Source organism: Bombus pyrosoma, linkage group LG9 (genome assembly GCF_014825855.1).
Source record: "Bombus pyrosoma isolate SC7728 linkage group LG9, ASM1482585v1, whole genome shotgun sequence".
Classification (NCBI taxonomy): domain Eukaryota; kingdom Metazoa; phylum Arthropoda; class Insecta; order Hymenoptera; family Apidae; genus Bombus; species Bombus pyrosoma.
The window spans coordinates 8,347,640-8,367,697 of record NC_057778.1 but is presented as its reverse complement, the minus strand read 5'-3'; the positions used below and the strand labels follow the sequence as shown (position 1 = coordinate 8,367,697).

Below are 20,058 nucleotides of genomic sequence, written 5' to 3'. Positions count from 1 at the left end.
ATGTATATTAGTTTCGCTAACGATAGTACCCATCGCGAGTTTCACGGGTAATTCGCAAGCGTCTGAATTAATAACGAATTTGCTTGTAACTGATGTGCAACTTTGAATTCGTGTAACCGATAAATATCATATCCGCAACACGGAAATTTAAATGAACAATTTGCATTGTCAAGCCACAGATTAATACTGTTGAATTTCTAAAGTTCATCGAGTAAAGGCGTACGCGCAGTTTCTTTCAGTTGCGCAATTTTGACGACTAAAAGAAACATTACTCAATTTCTTCGTCGCTAGTTCCGAAAACCTGTTTCGTAAATCATCGAGTTATTGCCGAATCGTGTGAGAATTAGCTAAAACACGAGCAAAACTATATTTGAAAAATATGCCCCACGGAGATAAGTACGCTGCAGAAAATATTATAAAGTTGAGTATTATTGTCGCATGAAACCCTATCCCAATTAATCATCAGACCGTGCATAATCTTTTTCCGATACCGGAAACAAAAAAGGTACATGAAAGGTTGACGAATTAGAAAACTGTAGCTTCATCTGCGTTCCTAAAATACATTTACATAATTGCATGGGATTTTCAATAAACGTAACGTTAATGCAACTTCGATGATAAATTCGTTAATAATTCATAAGGCAATTCGTCAAAAATATTTCATTGGCCAACATACATTAGCAACATACAACGGTGATAATCATTAAATCAAAGAGATATATTCCTAGAGAGAGGGGAGAAAGGAGGAGAGGGTATTTGACTTTACATCGAATCGATAGATTACAATTCAGTCAGGAATGAATGTATCATGCGAGCGAATGCTGCGCGGAAATGCAATAAATTCAACAATAAACTGTATTGCCATGCTGGGATGCGGCTATTCAGGCGACATATTGACACTCGTTCGCTCTATCGTCGAAAACACGCAATTTATTACTCATTAATCTTGACAGTCTAATTTACGTTGTTGATCGAATATATGATAGGACGATTTCTTCAATGAAATTGAGCAGAGTCAACGTGAGAATAATTGTAGCTCTATAATTCTAGAATTATCGCAGATTTTCGTGCCGATTAAATCTACTAAAGTATCGGTAATGCATTTGCATATACTTGAATTTGGATAATAACGAGCACAACTTCAAATTAAAGTTCAAGTTTATGAACGGCATGCGTAAATATCATCGGTTCGATCGTGTGATTCATGTTTCAAGTGAAAAATTTGCGTTTCGTTAGCAGATCGTTTCAATCGATTTTTTGTATATCCGGACCATGAAATCGCCTCTGCAAAGGTATTTTGAAACAGGAAACCTGAATTTCTTGGTTCGCCAAGTGTTTCGAAATGCATTTTTGTCAAGCTTTTACATCACAATATAATTTCGATGTCAATCCGTGGCTGGCTATGACGAAAACTAGAACTGTAACGGCAACTTTTAAAAAACATTCGGTCCAGCGAGCAATACTAGCTTTGCCTCTCACTCTATTGAAATCACTGACAAGCTATGACAAATAAATTAATGCTTTAATGAGTTCTTTCTTTCGTGAGCTGAACGCTCTTATAAAATAGGATTTTTGCGATCCAATAATCAGTCTATTCGTGATCCTGCAAAGGGGCAAATATGGCGTTGCTACAGGTGAATACAGAGGATACAAGTGTTGGAAAGTAGCGGCGAACGCATTACGTCTTACTTGAGATTATTGGTGAAAGTTAGCGTTGCGATTATTGACACGTTTACTTGATACAAATTCGTCGAGAAACAATTAAGCAAGGATTACAACGCAGACAACTTGAACAGTTCGTCGAACGAAGGAATGCTGGCAGACGGGTCTAATGCGATCGATCGTTCCAATTTCAAGTTTCACCGATGTTATTGATTAAAGAGTGGGGCGACGTTCCGTAAAACGGATCACGGGATCCGTGACAAAGTATTACAAAGTCGTAATCGTAAAGTAAAAACGCAGCATGTTCTAGAAGTCTTTATGCGATCGGGAAAATCGCCTCTGCGAGTCTGTTCCGCTTATCATCCATATTTCTGAGAAAGAATAACGGGTTCTCCTTTTGCAATTTTCTACCCAGAATGCGCGACCTTCTATGATTAAAATGAATTTCTGTCGTGTTCTTCCAGCGTTCGATTTTCACGATTAATTTTCGAGATATTTTTGCCACAACTTTCCATCCAACCGCATGCTCTACGTCAGAAGGCAGATTAAAAATTGACAATCCTTTTCTTGTCTTATTCGCTTTCAGAACTTAGTTGTTTTTGCTCTGATCTCGATCACCTTTGCTAGTGCTCAACTAAAAATGTTCCACGAAGGTATGATATCGGTCAAATATTGTACTAATGTTGAAATTTAAAAATAAAGTTACTACATTTAATTTTAGACGACGAAAACACTGGTAGCGTAGATAGAGCCGGACACAGTGGGGGTGGAGGTCATGGTCATGCGTATTCCTTTCATCACTTTTCTGGACCCGTGGTGGGCCATCACGAAGAGATCAGTTGGAAAGACAAACACGGCCATCATCATCACGATTACAAGGCCCATCCTAAGTATAAGTTCGCTTATGGTGTGGATGATAAACACACTAAGGATTACCATGGACAGAAGGAGCATCGCGACGGTACGTATACTGCCAAGCTCAAAACATTGATCGAGCGCCGACAAGAAAGTGTACCGAGACTTGATTTCGTGCTCTTAATTAGAACCTTGAATTAATTGGACAGTGGAACTTCCTGTTAATTAGAACTAGTTGCGAGTTTGTTTGTCGACCAGTCCCAAGTTCTAAGACGTTTTTCCCAATTTACAACGAAAAGAATAATAATATGACACTGGCGTAAGGATATTTTGTGTCTTTGAATCGTTAATACGAATATTCGAGTGAACGCGTGCCTCTTAGAGAATGATTGATAAAAATATTTTAAATCGCAGGGAAAGAGGTCGAAGGAGAGTACCATATTCACGAACCTGGTGGCAACATGAGGAGCGTAAAATATCATTCTCATCCCCATGGAGGTTTCTTCGCGGAGGTTCATAATTATGGAGGAAATGATCATTCTGGTGGCACTTATGGTGGACATTCGCATAGATAAATTACACGATATCTTTTATTTATCTCAATATCGTTGTTATTGAATTCATATTGTTACCGTTATTGTTACACGCACAATGTATTTATTATTATTATACAGACTACAATTTTGTTCTTGTTGTTGTCACGTTAAAGAATATTAAGCAGAAAATACATTAAAAAACAAATCAAACGTTAAGTTGACTTAACTAAATATCCGAGAATAAAAAATTAACATTCAATACGGTTGTAATCATGTTACGAACATTTACATGGGAATATGTATGTACGATTCATATGTTTCAATAATTTTTATCAACGTTGCGTAGAAACTACAATTTCTTGTCAGTTCGAAGTTTCACGAATGCAAATCATAACAATGTACCTAATTCTTCCTTTTTTCATAGATAGAGCAATTAAAATAAAATATGCATTGCTTTCAAATATTTCTTCTTTAAATTAAAGCTCTGAGTAAATTTTTCATAACGCAAACAGAGGAAGTAACTTCTGTAATTAAATTAACCAAATTTACCCAAGTTATCTCAAACTTTCCTTCATCCAGACGTCGTTCAAAAAGGAAGATTCAAATTCTAGCAAACGATAAAATTTCACGAAACTTATTCAGGAATACAAACGCATTATTCCGCTTCTAAAAATACGAGGACGTACAATCCTCTTGCTTCTGCAGTGACGTGTAGGATATGTAACACCTTCTAGTTCTGGTTCTGTATATCGCATCGCCGACTATATTTTCGCGTCGCCGACTCTTGCGATGGTCAAATGCCACTTGAAGCTCGTTAAAGTAATTAGCTGACAGAGTTTGCCACCGTTTCCATCCTTTACGTATCGCTTGGAAAATGATTTCGTCTATTGAAAAGAACATAACATATTTTTCATTTAATATTTATAGTAAAACTGGCGTATAAATCTTTCTTTTTAATATAGTTTTCAATGTACTAACAGAGGTTGAATCACTTTATGAAGATTATGTGTGTCCACTCCATATCGTAGGAGGTTTCGGATTTTGCATTGCAACTGATAATACAATATAAATACTTTATTAAACGACTGGCCCATGAAAACGATCTGAATCAGTAATTCATCGCAACCAAGCTACTCCCTATGTACTCACGCACAAATGACGCATATTCATTCCGTATACGAATGCGCGCTGCAACGCGCAGCGCAGATCGATACAGTCCTTACTAAAGTAAACGGATGGATTACGAGTAGACTACGTGAAATAAGCTTTCCTTGCAAAAGAAATATGTCGACAAAGTGGACGGAGTTAACTTGTTCCACTTATATAATCTCACGTCTCTTGCTATCCTCTTACGCTTCCATCTTCTTCAGAATGGATACATTTATTTATCTAATCCTGTGAAAATCGTGAATCCAACAATTCTGTTACAAAAATGCATTTAAATGATTTTAATATTGTATAAAAACTTTGTTAAAATATATACAATCTACGTTATGGAGCAAAGTATTCGTATTTTCCTGCGAGACAGTGAGAGATGTACATTCATTGAAATATCGAAACATCTTTCTATGCATATGATCTCCCGGATAAAAAGATGTGTTTCTTGTTTAATATATCTTTTTTCGAGTCACTTCGTTTCAATTTTTTAATTCCTAGTCGTTAACGACAATTAATTATTAAATATGTAATTAATTATTAATATATTTTCACACACGCAACTCTGTTTTATCTTCTAATGTAAGACTACGTTAAAGTATTTTGTTAGTTCAATTATTAATTTAATTACTTACGTTATTTTATTCACTAATGTCTATGATTTTTATTTAATATATGGTGGAATTTCCTTTCTTTAAACCTATCGTGAGACAAATAGTTTATATAAAAAGATCATACTGATTCTTCTTATTACCTAAGATTTTTCATTCATATAACAGGAATTCGTATTCAAATGCATAAATTGAATTACCAAAAGTTCAGTTAATCGAGCTTTAACTAAAACTTTGTTTAAATAAACGGCGTGCCATGTTATAAATTGTAGATGGCGTAATGAAATTTCTGAATAGTCGGTGTTACAGAGCATGTATTTTCGAACAGCATGTATAATAGAAGAACTATTTTTTATATATATAATAGAAATTATTTGGGAGGGGGGGAATAAAATCATTGAGATGTGAAGAGGCATTACGACATTACGAACTACCAAATTAAATTCATTAAGTTAATAAAACTTAAAATTCACACTTAAAATTAGAATACATTTATTTGACTTAAATCAAACGTTAAAAAATAAGATATAGATATTTTTCTAAATCAATTGTATTATTTAATAGGCGAGAAGGATAAAAGAATGGAGCTTTTTATTTTTTGTTTCAAGTTAGACAATGTATCTCTGTACGAAATGCGCGCGCAATGTTCTTATACGTGGTAGAGATAACAGCGCCAATGAAACGGCGAAATACGCAATTATATATCGCAATGTTCAATCGCAATCGATATAAATTTCTCGCGATCGATATATCATATTGGTGGGCAACAGAACTGTAGAAATGTTGTTACTCTTGGACGAAAAGCACAGCAAGAAGATTCGAGAACGGTTCATTTAGAAATCGTCAGGTAAATATATATAGTTTTTAGATTTATTTTTGTATTGTCGAATTCATCTGCGATTTAGAATAATGAGTAATATTTAGAAGAGTTATTACATACATATATCCACCCAATCCGATTACTGATGGTGGTCAAGAGTGAATATATACATATATATGTACTTATTGTATTTCTACATACAGTAATTCACAAGAGTATTGCAATATTCACTGTGGGAAATATTTATATATGTTATATGTATAATGTAAAACATTTTGCATTAGCATCGTAATGAGATATGATTACGTGTATGATATAAAATATTTCGCATTAGCATTGTAACGAGAAATGACCGTTTGTATCGTATAAAACGTTTTGCATTAACATTCTATTGTGACTATTGTGATTATATTGTCAAATTTGAGACCAATCTGAAAATAAACACATATAGAAACTACAAGAAATTTACTGTAAACATCAACGTATCTAGTAGCTACGTATCTAGTAAAAAAAATTTGTTTCTGTAGGATATCAACCGAATCTTACTCGTGTGTGTTTGTAGCCCCACCCCACCGAATTACGTAGCTTGCAACGTGAACCTGTTGCGCGGGGGGGTTATTCTATTGTCGAAAATCGAGGCGTTAAGATGTATCACCCGAACATGGCGTTTGTTAACTGCGTAATACCTTCGTCGTCATCCTTTCACCGTTTACATCCAGGCTACGATTAACCTCATTTAATTAACGTACGTTTTACTCAATAATTTATAAAATATCATAATTTATAACTAAATTATCTTTCTTTCTTTGATAGTTTCATTTATAGATCGTTACATTTATTAGTACTTCGTATTATAAGCTTTCAAAATGGTAATTGATCTTCATCATTTATTCGTTTTTATATAATCTGTTGCCTTTATACATTTATTTGATAGTTTTGATTCTCTTTCGTGCAGGTTCGTTGATTGCGAGAGAAACATCGTATTGAAACAAGAATTGGGAGGAGTACAAAGTATTGGGAGGACGCCATGATGTTTAACGATATTCGATTTGCTAACTTCTCACAGAAATATGGTAACGTTTGATTTATTCTCATTAGGGCAAACGTATTTTTACATTGTTTCATCTTTTTATAAGATAGTTGTCATGTTTATTTGGTATTCAATTGATGCAACAACATTCCTCACAAATAATTCACGATACTAACATAATTAATATGTACCTAATATGATATTTTTTATAATTTCACAATTTACTACAAAGACTAAGGTGAAAATATGTGATATTAAACAAATCACTATTTTTAATTCGAATATGTTAAATTACTTTTTGATTTCAATGAAATTAAACGAATATTTTAACATTAATTCAACCTAAATTCTCTAGACTTTGTTGAAAAATTAAAATAACTTTTACATTTTGTATCGTACAATTGTCTGTGATAATATTGTCATTTCACATTTTTCTTTCTTTCATTCGTATTAATTAAAAAATAAAATCTGTTGAAAATTTAAACACTTCAAATTGTTTTAAAACTTTCAAATAGTCAATATTATTTTTAAGAACAAATTACAGTATTCCACGTTTTGTTACAGATTTCTTCGAGTTTCCCCTTCTTCAGGGGAATTTTGTGGATCTTATTTGATGGGCTTCTCAATAACTACCCTCGGGTCATCGACATCGAGCAGCGTTCTTCGTATCTAATGGTGAGTCGCAGACATTTTTGTTCCTCTGGTCACTCAATCATGTCGTAGGATGAAAGGTCCGAATCGGCACGGGTGACTGGTTGTATTACGTAGAATTTTTGACGAGCATAGTGACCGCGGATATTTAATATATTCGTGAGTAGTAACGTTACTTGTCTGTGTTTTATTTATTAGTTCAGGATAGGTTTTCTTGCACATCGTGTTTTTGTATTTCAATATAAAGTATTGACATGAATAATGTAACGTTGATAATTATTATATGTATCTATGGTTCAAAATCGTAAAATACAGAATTATTTATAAAATCAAAGTTTATATGATTATGTAGAGGGATTAAATATCCGGACATTACATATTTATTAATAAATAAAACATGAATATTGTAATAAATAACGAAATAACTTCATTTAGTTATATCGTAGTGGAAAAGTCTGATACCCTCAGGCTTCGTTATTATGAGAGATTTCAATTACATATGACTAAAATTATTATAGTGTTAATGAGTTTCCATGAATAATATTTAATTTTATCTTCTGTTTCATTATAATATGGAACAATTTTATTATTTGAGTTCCATGTGAGTGGATATTATTTGAGTGAAATTTGACATGTGAAATATATTGAAGACAAAAGATACCAAATTGTAATCTTGTCCGTCCAAGAATGTATCAAATTTCCACGTGCAAGAAGACACTTCGCGACAGGCAGATTTCAGAATCAAAACAAGTTTTAAACACTTTTTTATGTTTATGTTTTCAAAGATGTGTTTTGATAAAGGAATCTCCTGAGGATATTTCATTGTTATTTATCCATATAAATACTATTTATTATATATCCATATAAATACTAAATTTGTATTCGAATTTTAATCTGTTCTTTAAGAAATATATTTCTTATTAACTTTTTTTCATTTTTGTGTAGTAGTTTAGTAATTCATTAAAGTAATGAGATAAAGTAAAATATAAAGCTGTTAAAATTGGAAATAAAATTGAACTACGAACTCGAGAAATATTAGGCCGTTAGATACAAAATATACGAAATATTGCAATTCATCATATTTCAGCCTAGGATTTTCAGGTTTAATCTCTTCCATATTTATTGCTAGAACCTCACTCACGTGTCCAGATGCTGCTTAGGTAGGAGACAGGTAGTAGACAAGGTGATTATAAACTTAATACCTAATTTCTCAGCGACTGACGTTGCGTTAGTATATCATGCACGACGTATTTTCCACATTGTATGTATGTGTGTGTGTGTGTGTATGCGTGGCTAGACTGTGGAATTGCGTCGTTTTTTCTATTTATTATAATTTTCAAACACTTAGAAATTTCAGAAGTATGATTACAATTTACAATGACAGTGTTATTAAATATGTACAGCAGGTTATTAACCTTGCCTTTCATTACAATGATATCAGACTGTGTATCGTCTATTTAATAATATTATTTCTTTAGTTAATATACATATAATCACGCACAATTATGTATATTTAATTAATATTGGAATTCAAATATGCTTCGAATTAATTCTAATTAAAATCAAAACATGCAAAAAATTTGTATGCAACGGTCGGTAGCCAACGTCAGTCGATTTTAGGAAAATGCTATGTAAATTAGAGCGTGAAGGTTGCGTGCCAAACTCGGGTGTCGGAGGCGTCCCGGGACGTTTCTCTAGTGTAGGCTCTTGCGCCCGGGTTATGTGTGAGAACCGTGGAGTGAGTGTGTTGGCGTGCCTGTTTTGCCATTTTTTAATTATAGGGCTAGGTAGGATAGGTAGCATACTTTCTGGTGTGATTGTTAATTATAAGTAGGTAGGGCTGAGCAGGTTGGCACAGTCTCTGGTCGGGTAGGCGCGTTTTCGCGTGTCCAACCTGTTTCAGGAAAATTGATTTGAAAAATCGACGGCGAGGCTGGTACCACGAGTGAAGCATACCATTCGTCTCTGGTCTTGTCCATCGATTTTTCGAATTTCGTGGTCGTGGTCGTGAGTAGGTTTCGAAACGGACAGCGATCACTATGATAGTTGGTTTCAGCGGGTATTGCGCCCGAAGAAAGAAGAGGCTACGAGCCGAAGAGGCCCGGCAAATTGCCATAGAAGAGGGCAACTACTAATGGTTTTCCATGCTCTGGGTAATCCAGAGCATGGTAGATCATTCTCGTTACTACTTTGTCACTATGCTCGCTTTTAGTATCTGTAGTTCTCTTTTTTTCTTTTTTTTATCGATGTATATGTGGGCTGACCAACAGATTAATTACGGTTAAATTAGAGACGAAAAAGTTTTGTATTTTTAAGGTTTTTAGTATCGCGAAAGACTGATTACGGTTTCAATTAAAGTTGCGAAGAAATGATAGTCGTGTTTGCTTTAGCGTTGCTAGTGAAGCTTTCGGCTGGTGCTTCTTTTTAACGACTTTCAATGAATCTCAAGTTAAACTCGTTCTCATTGTAACGAGAAATTCGTTGCATGTAATTGGCGTCGTTACTACATAATCTCCGAAACTGTTCGTCATTATCATTAATTTGACTTTGTTTGAATACTCAAATGACACAATTACTTACAAAGATACAGGATATATAAATGGATGGATTTCGTGCATATAGGGTTAACTTAATAAAGGAGAGGGTTGTTCTAAGCCCTGCTCGACATATTGGGTCACGTACTCCAGCTAGAGGATGCTGTGACGATTTCTGTCTACAGCGAAAGCCGATAGAAATTAATTTTCATTCGTGACGACAGGACATAGTCCCGTATCACCTTTTGTTTGTTGAGTGTACATAAAAAGAATTAAAATGCTCTGTTATATCTTATGAGGGTATCTTCAGATTAGACTAAACGTACTTGTATGTATGAGTATGGGTATATGTCTACCCAAGAAATTCAAGCGTGTAACTATTAAATGCCTAGATATTCAAGGATTAAATCGTAGTAAGTATGTAATCGTTTATCGAGGATGGTACCAAGAAGCAAAGTAAAATATTTATTTCTGGAGCAAGATTTAAATTGGAATGGCGAGAAGGATGCTGTAATATCTGCTAATCTCTTGCTAAATTACGTAATAAATTTTCAAATTATTACATTCTATCAGGGTTTGCGAAGTTTCCAGTTAGAGATATTAGATCCGTAATTGCTTTCTGAGCGAAACGTTTACAGATACTGAACAGTATTAGCGCAAACTGTTGACAATTTACACAAACATTCTCATTGTATAATTACACTCAACAATTTACAATAATAATTTACTACTATTTAACTCCGAATAATATTCGAACCCGTATTTAATTGCTCGTTGTCTTCTTCGATGAATGTTCTGTAAAGAAAAGATCGAATCCTTAAAACGCGTTACACAGTAGATGTTCGATGCATATTACATACTACTTAAAAGAGCTATAGAAATGGTAGCGTGCCAGCTTTTATCCACCTTTTCACATAAAGAAACTGATTCGTCAGTTCGCCGTCAAATTACAAAATTATTGCCAACTCACAATCGTTTACGGAAAAAGTTCCTAACTCGGCTGTTTGTTCGGTCAAGTTAAGAAATGAAGTTGTTCAAAGCTTTTCGCTAAAAGAAACAGACAATTTCGACAGTCGAGTAGACAAGATAATTTTATCGAGGGAGTGCGTTATTCCTGCGAGCGTCCGGTCTGCTTCTTTTGCTGGATTGGGGCTGGAAAAGTTGAGGAGTAACCGGAAGATACGTACATCATCGCAAACAGTAGTACCAAAGGCAACACCTACCGGGACGGGTCTGTCAAACGTGACCACAATCAGGCGTAGACCAACGGCGGGGACGAGTTGTCGGAAACAGGCGGCGGCAATAATGCGCGATGGACGTGATAGGGTGCGATCGATTTTCTCGATCTCGAGAGAATGGAGTCCTTATTATTCCGGCGAGAAGGCAGCAGACCGAGGGTAGCTCCGTTATTCGATTCGAAGCAGCGGTCGCCTCGAATCTACCGCTATCCCTTCAACTCACGCTCCGACTCTTTTATACTCGCTTTTCTCTTCTCTTTTCTTCTCTTCCTCAGCCTACTTCCTTGTTGGTAAAAATCCAATTCGTGCCGGCGCATTGCATGGAAAATAAGAGGACGGGACATTGAATTGCTGCTATGTAATGGTGCTACGTAACGAAGCTACTTGTGCCGCGGGCTATCGGACTTTAGCGAAACGCGATAATCGAAAGACGCGAGCGAACGCGTGCTGCTGTTGTCTTCGATTCATCGAACAAAATATACTGAAAATAAACGGTATTTTTTAAAACGTTCGCGCAAACTCGAGATACCAATAATATTCTACTAATTACAATGTACCATAATTGGAAGCGGAATCTCTCGTTATAGTCTGTAACAGGTCGAGTATCATATCGCGGTCGTAGAAATGATTCGTTTCGAACGATCGGTTCGCGGCCAATTAAAAATTAATTCAACGCCAGCGATCGGCTATGAATCGTAGCCCGTTAATTCTCAATGACCGCTTCGTCGTATTTTACTTAATTCAACGTTCCATTTTACTTTACCTATCGTTAGAGATGGAGATGAGTTGACTCTCCCAAAGGTAACTAAAGTTGAAAGTATTTCGAACGGTTAATGAATATTAATAGAATTAATAATAGCCTTTTTGCTCGATTACATTGGATCCACAGAATTTCTACCTTTTCAGTCGCCAAAGTCGTCGGTCAGTGATTCGGAGATCTTTTTCTTTTTAAATTACGAATCGCAGTTAAGATCGATTCGCGCAAACAATTTATCTGATCGCTTGAAAAAAGAAAATCCTACTGTGATAGAAGCTCAAAATCTCGTTAACCGATCGTTATCCTCTACAATCGAACAAAGTGTATTCGTGACGCAGAGGTAGTCGCTTATTCGCTCGAAAAGCTTTTCTCTGGTAAACATATTTGCATGGAAGCAGAATGAAAGCTTCGACAATGTTTTTCGTGTCTGTGACACGCCAGATTTACAAGTAGTAAACTCACAGGTTCTGAAACACTTTCTGCAGAGGATGGTTTAAGTTAGCCGTTCGTGTTCCACTTTAATTGACGTCAAAATAATTCGATAAACGTTCAAGAAACCACCGTGTTAGTTCCGTATTTCACGTAACGTCTATTATTTCAGGGAAGTTAGGTTACACGCAGCCGACTTCTCGTCAACTTACTCGTAATTTTATTTGCCGGAAAACATGTAAACTGTATGGAACGATCACGTTCTGTACTTGCTCTTTCAACGTTCTAATCGGGTCATGTTACGTCGCGTCGTCTTTTAGTCGGCAGTTTTTTTTACTGGCTTTTATAAGGTTTTCCCATCAGGAGATCCATACACAATGGTACGTCATTATCGACATGATTCAGGAAGCAGCCGAGACTCAGAGCTTATCGTCTGTTGCCAGCCTAACTCGTTCTCATTTAACTTTTGCAATACTCATCGTCTCGCTGCGCTGGTGGAAGTGTTCCAATCGTCTGCCAACTTTTCCTGAACCGTAACTGACTTGGACTGTAATTCCTCTTAATATTACCACTTGCTCGCTCGAATCTGAATATTCTCGAAGAATCGACCCGCAGTCCTATTACCTATCTAGTATTATTCGCTGATAATTTTCAAAACTTCTCCGGTTCGCGCTAACCTCTTGCATACATCGTTTTGAATCGATCGTTTGTTGCTTTTAGTGGAGGTGAAAGAAATCTCCATGGATTCGAGTACCGATGGAAATCGAATCTAAAGATATTTCTCTTTTTTTTTTTTCGTGAACATCGATTCGCGTCGAGTATTTTTCTCTGGTGGATTCCACGGCTATTAAACGTCAAGAACGTCTAAAACGATCGATCATAGGAAAACAAAGTGGTTGGCAGGCAACATTGAGACGCGTTAACGAAAAATTGGAATGGAAAAGTTTTGAGAAAGCAATCGGAGAAGCGGTATACACAGATTGATGAATTCTATATTGACGAATGAGTTTTCCGTTCGCGATAAAAGATCGTTTCCTACTTCTCTGAGATCACAACCCGTTTATTCATCTCCGAAAGATCGCCAGTAACAGTTTCTTTTATCTTCGGTTGCTCCCTTAGGAAAGAAAAATAGTTGAATCTCGTGAGACGATTAAGACTCTGACATGGTGAAACTTTCGAAACGGCTCTGGTAAAGAGACAACGGGAAGGACAATAACATAATGAAAGCAAGCGCAAGGTAGAAGAAAGAAGTAGGACAGAGGGCCAAAACGTGGGAAACAGTCTAAACTGGAACGTCTTGAAAATTGTATATCGTAAACGAGTATACTCACGGTGAAACTTCAACAGTAAGAAACTCGTTTATGGTAGTCGCTTCATTTATTTAATTGCAACATCCATGTCCATTCTTTGGAATATTTCACAGTTAGAAGTAACGATATCGACGAAATACGACCGCAAATAAAATTCTAATAAACTGGAGAATTATCGACGTTCCAAAACGAAGCTGCTCTACCAACGAGTATAGCTCTTTGCGCATTATACGAGGAAAGGCAGATTAACGCGAGAAAGGTGACGGAAGAAACAAAATAGGAAGTTAGTCGGTTTTCTCTGTCGACACCAGCTAGACGGTTGGCAAGCTGCTGTTAAGCACTAAATTCTTGAGTAACGATAATTTCGCGATACCTTACTTGCCGTTCGTCTACAACCGGTTCTCTTCGTTGCCGGATAACATTAGAGCTTTGGTATCGTGCCAAGATACATCTGCCAGCACTCACCGAACCTAGGTACACGTTCGTGGTATACGCTTATATATCTGGAAGCACGCTACTCTCGGCTGGAACTTCATGTCTCAGTCCGAAAACGAAAACCAGCCTGGTCGTAGGTTCGATGTTCCTCTTCTTTTCCAGCCTGGCCATTCTACTTCATCGATCTGTTTGTCGTCCGCACGACGTCATACGCGTAGCACAATCGATTGTCCATCCATTTCAACTCGATTTCCGCCTTAGGTGTACAGCCTTTCACAGCGACACGAAAGAACGCTGCGTTATTTATGAGTGACACTCCACTTCGCCATGTGTCGCCGAAATTAAATTCTCCCGTTTTTCACGATGGATATTCTTCAAAGGGACACTTTACCGATCTACTATTTCTCAGAATTCTGCAATCCTGCGGTGCTGCGTGGTTTTTCACGCTTGAAACTGTGAAACGTGCCGGAAAGCTGAGCACGATTCCTTGCTTTGTTATGCCGAGATAGGTGGTTTATTTTGTCGAAGGTCATGCGTCCAGAAAAACGTGGCTAGAGAAGAATATTCGACAACGTGATAAATTTTCTATAAAGTGGACTTTTTAAATATACTGCCAATACGAATTTGGTATTACATGGTTTTTGATTTGTTCAGTTGTGACATGAAAGTTATTAAAAACGGTATATTCGATGGAAGCTGCAGTGAACCTGCGTTTTGAATATAATCAATACGTTTTGTATGAAAGCGGAGATAGGAATGCAGATAATATTCGACGCATTTTTTCAGTGCGTCTATTGTCAGTTGACTTTTTTATTACGCAGTGACATTACTCGACACGTGTTCACGGAGTCGCAATCTTAAACGAGTTCAGTCTTAAGTAATAACAATGAAATTCCACTTCATTTTTTATATTTTAAACCTTTAAGTGCAGCGTATGCAGTATACACTTTTTTCGACGTTGCATTCAATGTGGAATGGAAATTCCATTGGAGCATGGAATTCTAGAGTTAATTCATTGATAGAAATATAAGGGGTATGAATTAGTAAAATACTCGATTTATTTTTATTCGCTGCAACGCTTTACAGGGATTAAAAATATTTCTCGCGCTGAACCTCGGCTTAGCGACACATTAATATTCATAAATGGAAGCCGTACCCATTTTGCTTTTTCTTGTTGTCGTTTTGTAACGTAGTAATCTTTAACCTTATTATATTCGATCTTTTTCCTTCCAGCAAATTTCTTTTATCTTACGAGTTATACTTTGATGCTCGAAAAACTAACTACTATATATGATATTAGGTTTAAACGATCTATTCTCCGTATTTGATAATATTAGTCGTATGTTGGAAGCTATGTAAAAGAGTACGTACATGACCAAAGTTGCACGCGTGTTAGGATAATTATCCAGAAACATTGGGGCGATTAAAACGAGAAACGCAAAGCAGCGCGTTCGATCACGCCAAACCGCGGAATCGATCACGCTAATGTGCTTGCAGGTTCGGTGTATTCGGCTCTGATACGGAACTTTAGCAGACGTGACGTTCCACGGTATGATTAACCTGATGAAAACGCTGCTTTTTACCACGCTACCGACCGAATGAACCAAGTTCCTGAATGTGTTCGTGCTTTTTTATCCTCCTCGGCTCGCGAGTCTCTTTTTACCTTTGTCCCTCTTCATTCTCATTCTTTCTCCCTCTTTCGCTCCAGATGTCAGGCCAGAAGGAAAAGGGGCGAGCGGGAAAGCGAAAAGTGAATACTGGGAAATGTGATTCGTGAACTACGGTCGTAGCAGTGTGGAGCTTTGCATTACCATTTTGGCCGTTGGCCAACCCCTGGCCTCTGAACCTGAGGAATCTCCGATAGAAGATAAGGCCTCGCCTCTTGCTCGCCCGCGGTTGGATTCAGCAGGCACACCCGCTAGATAAACACACCCGTGGGAGGGAAACCGACTCCTGTCGACTAGTCGAGATCGTCGACACTGTTCCGGAATTTCCACAGATTTACAGGCTGGAATTCCTTATCGTAATCAACTGGCTATACGTTTCTTCGAGTTGAATCTAAGAAATCGACGGAAGGGAAATGTTAATCTCTTCAGATTTCCACGTCAGACTTCTTCATAAATTGTTATTACAACGGAAGAACCAACTATTTGGTTTACTCGGATCTGGTAATGGATTTGTAGAAAATGATTCAAGTTTGATCTTAAAGCTGGATTTCAGCGGTTCGGTTTAAGCCGGTGGATGCGGAACGTAAAATAATTTGTGATCGAGAGTCCCGTTCTCGCGGTTCAATTTCGAAGAAATTCTCTGTAAACAGCTTTAATGTATTATAATTTGAATACGTTTATGTCGAAAACATTGATCAGAGGATTTACCAAAGTATTTTCAGAATTTTTATTCATTCGCTTGGATATCGTCGACACGAAAATCTACGTTTTCCTTATTCCTCTTCGATCGCGTCTCAAACAATCGGGTATTCTTATGATTTACATACACCGCGGTACCAATCTCTCTCTTTCAATGACTCGAACGGAACTTGTGTGAGAGGAAACGACGAAAATATCTGTTCGGCATCAATTTTTCACAATAGACGGATCTTTATACTCCGACCACGATCGCAGCGGCCTTTGCGTACGTGTCTATCAATTTCTCTCGTCTAGAAAACTTTGTATATGGCACGACTTTCTCATCTATGGAATGAGTTTACATTGAGTTTACTCGAAAAGAGATAGTTTACATATCGGCACCGTTTCTTCCCTCGCTCGTTCCTCTTTTCCACGAAAACTTTTCCCAGCACCGAGACGCATCCCACTAGATGCGCGATTACATCCACCTTTTCGAATTCCCGAAATCCGGTATTTATCTTTTCCTCCGTCGAATTACACCCACACCGCGAGTAAGAAATGTTTTTTAATTAGATCGTGGTCATTCGTAACTATTCGTAAGTTGCCAGTCGCACAAATATTTGCTGAGACTCGTCTGTTTTTTCAATGCTCCAGAAACGGTTACGTCAACATAGATAGAGTTCTCAGGAAAGAGAATCAAGTAAATAAGGAGGGACTCTCTGCCTCTGGACAGAAAACGGTTGATTTTTAATTTATAAATTTTATAAATTCCAGCTTTAAAGCCACATTTTTCGCGTAACGTCAGGATGGATAAAAACCATCGCAACGACGATAATTTCTATCGAGCAAGGTGAAAGTATCACGGGAAAGCGAGGAGAACCTAGAGAAAATAATGCAAACATCTTCTTCCTCTTATTTTCGTATTTTGAAAGATAGCTCGAAAGACTTTCATGGTTTCACGAGGACGTGGTTTCTTCCTTTCGCTCCATTTATTGGACTCGTTGCTTTCCGAAATATGCGTCACCGAATAACAAAGACGATGTACGATATCAACGAGCTACAGAGCGTTACTCATCGTCCTTACTTTCATCTTTATTCGTTATACAATTTCGAGCGTCGATCTGCAAAAGCCTGGAGAAAGACGGTTTCCGTGGTTACCTGTTAGACGATCGAATAAAGTCTCTTTTCATACTTTTTACTGAAATCTAGCACCAGCTCGGCTCCGTGCCAACCTTAGTACTCGAGTTATCAATGTTATAATGGGAATGTAGATTCGTAAGTGGGAAACAGCTTCTCATCATAGAATCCGCACTATATAGAGAGAATGCTCTGGCACCGATTTCTATGGATTCTCAATATCCTCTCGTGTTTATTTTTTATCCGGCTGCAGAGTAGTTTAAACGAACAAAGCCAACCTGGAAGCTGATATTTCTTCTATTTTTTAATAAAACTTAGTTCGCTAAGATTAAATGCTATCGCGGTTGCTGTCGTGAAATAACAAAGCGTTGGAATAATGTAACGATTATTGATTCTAACACTCGAAGCCACGTTCTTGTTGCTGATCGATGCTCGACTTTATCTCGAGCGAGTATCATCGTCGTTCCGAGAACGTTCGAAACTCGTGTGAAATTTAAATACGATTTGAACCCGAGTCAAATTATTCCCCTCCTAGTAGACTGGATCCTTCGCAAACACTGTTACCACAAACTACCATGAATCTTGGATCCATAGGAAACGGGACGTTTCTCGTTCCAGTGAAAGTAGCGATGCGTGAAACATCGGTAACGTGATAAAATCATCGGTAAAACATTTCTCGAGTCTTATCGACTATGCTTTAAAATTACGTCTTGATTATCGTTCGAACGTTTCTGCTTCTACAGAAGACAAATTCTTATTGTTTATTCTTATTGTTAGTCGGCGACCCCAGCTCTTTCACGGTGCTGTACGAAAAACAATATTGTTTTGTGAACATAATGAAAACGCATTTGTTTGCCAGTTCGCCTAAATTACTTTTTAAAATAAATATCAAGGAGACGTAGCGAGCGGCGCGTTTATTTTCGCGCGTCGTAATAATTCCGCGCGATAGCAGAAATACAGACAGCGGTGGTGCTTCGCTATTTTTTTCTCGGTCGGTCTTACGAAGAGTGAAAGGAGCGCCGAGGTTCTCCCGCGCCTATTTATTTTATTACGCCTCGACGCGGTCTCTTCGCGCGAAACGATCTTTGTGTTTCGTTCTACGCTACCCTTGCTCGACCTTAATATATAGGGATGGCTTCCGTTCCTTCTCGACATCAGGATGCTTGTACGGCTTTGTTGCCATAAGATTAACGAGGTCTCTTGCGAAGCGTTTGTTTGTTCGTCGTACACGAATTTAATGGTAGCATAACGAGATGTGTTCGGTGCTCCGTACGTAAGACCCAGCTTTCTCGTAGAGCGCGTAGGAAAAGCGTGAGCAAACTATTATAAAGACTCACGAAGCGTACGTCAATCCGTCTAAACTGCCAGAGTACGTACATCGTGAGTATTCTTTGCGCAGCTCGCGAATAAATATTTCATTTTTCTGAGCGGAAACACTTCGACCGTGAGTTGTTTGCACGTGCGTAAAGTTAATTCGTTCCGCTCACCGAAACAGCCGGAAACATGTAAATTTATTATACAGTTGCTCGGAGCATGTAACTAGACACGTCGAATCTCTTTCCCAGAACGAACTGCAAGCATCTAGGCGTACAGTTGTCTGAAAAAAAGTGTGATATCACGCTGGAAAAGATTGAAATACCGTTGCAACGAAAAGAGATGGTGCAAAGGTGTCGTCGGATTAGCGCACCGTTTACGATGCTTCAAATTGTATCGCGAGCACGATATCTTGTAAAACGAGTCATGCCACGTGATATACCTAACTACATGTCATACTTTAATATCGGTCCGTTAACATAGGTGTTGGCCGTGCATGTACGCGTCACACGGTCGTATGCACAGCAATACACGAGCGTGTAGAGATTCAGGATGACTGGCGTGGCGACGGACCGTGCTGTTCTCTCGTGTATCGAGAAAAATTATCATATCATGCAAATCTGTGCACGGTCGGTAACACTTCCGGCCAAAGGTTCCCGTATAACGATATTCGTTCGCTGTCTGGAAAAAGAGAGCGGAAAAGCTGTGGATTTTCGGACGAGAGCCGTTCGATCGTAACGCATCTGCGTGCCCAACACGTAATTCGATGAAACGACAATACCATGCATTCGTTGGCCCTCGATACCCGCAAACGAGAAGCGGAAAACGATATGCGTACGAACTATTTCTAGTGGGAATCGTTCGAACGATTTATTGTACGTTCGATACTTTACTTCGGAAGAAGTTTGCAGATTGTTCCGCTGAAAAATTGATAAAAATCTACGATGTTTTTGGTGGGAAATGTTTTAATAAGAGTAAGATGAGGAACGGTACATAGCAAAACTAAACTGACTTTACAAAACATTTTTGACGTGTTTGCGTCTATCGTATCTTACGACGACGATGCTTCCGAATTACGTGAAAAAGTTTCATCAAAGTTCCATTATTCTAGAATCTCCTATTCCTCTTGAGCAGACTCTAGAGGAAAGATTACAAGGTGGTTCGATCGAAAGCACGGTAAAAAGGAAGGTAACCATATACCGCGGACAGAAGGGAAACGTTGCTCCGCAAATTTGAAGC

At 37.7% G+C, this 20,058-nt stretch overlaps 2 protein-coding genes across 4 annotated transcripts in view; both read left to right on the top strand.

The window, feature by feature from the left end:
* The first annotated feature begins 1,279 nt into the window (after positions 1-1,279).
* Positions 1,280-4,688, top strand: LOC122570490 (adult-specific cuticular protein ACP-22-like). The gene is made up of 4 exons (XM_043732863.1): positions 1,280-1,634; positions 2,249-2,315; positions 2,384-2,623; positions 2,932-4,688. The coding sequence occupies exons 1-4, from the start codon at positions 1,620-1,622 to the stop codon at positions 3,090-3,092; spliced, it is 483 nt and encodes a 160-aa protein (XP_043588798.1). The 5' UTR covers positions 1,280-1,619; the 3' UTR covers positions 3,093-4,688.
* Positions 4,689-5,269: 581 nt separating this feature from the next.
* Positions 5,270-20,058, top strand: part of LOC122570489 — a 65,776-nt gene continuing 50,987 nt past the window's right edge. The window contains exons 1-4 of one of the 3 annotated variants that reach the window (XM_043732860.1): positions 5,270-5,666; positions 6,202-6,384; positions 6,595-6,712; positions 7,234-7,344. In XM_043732860.1, the coding sequence (XP_043588795.1) occupies positions 6,710-6,712; positions 7,234-7,344 (114 nt within the window). In that variant the 5' untranslated portion in view covers positions 5,270-5,666; positions 6,202-6,384; positions 6,595-6,709. Of the gene's footprint in view, positions 6,385-6,594; positions 6,713-7,233; positions 7,345-20,058 lie in introns of all 3 variants that reach the window. The other 2 variants (XM_043732861.1, XM_043732862.1) reach the window with 2 other exon arrangements.

Excerpts from the sequence above, each read along its gene's own strand:
- LOC122570490 (XM_043732863.1), top strand. Across the intron at positions 2,316-2,383 it reads ACTAAAAATGTTCCACGAAG|ACGACGAAAACACTGGTAGC; the intron begins GTATGATATCGG and ends ATTTAATTTTAG. Across the intron at positions 2,624-2,931 it reads ACAGAAGGAGCATCGCGACG|GGAAAGAGGTCGAAGGAGAG; the intron begins GTACGTATACTG and ends TTTAAATCGCAG.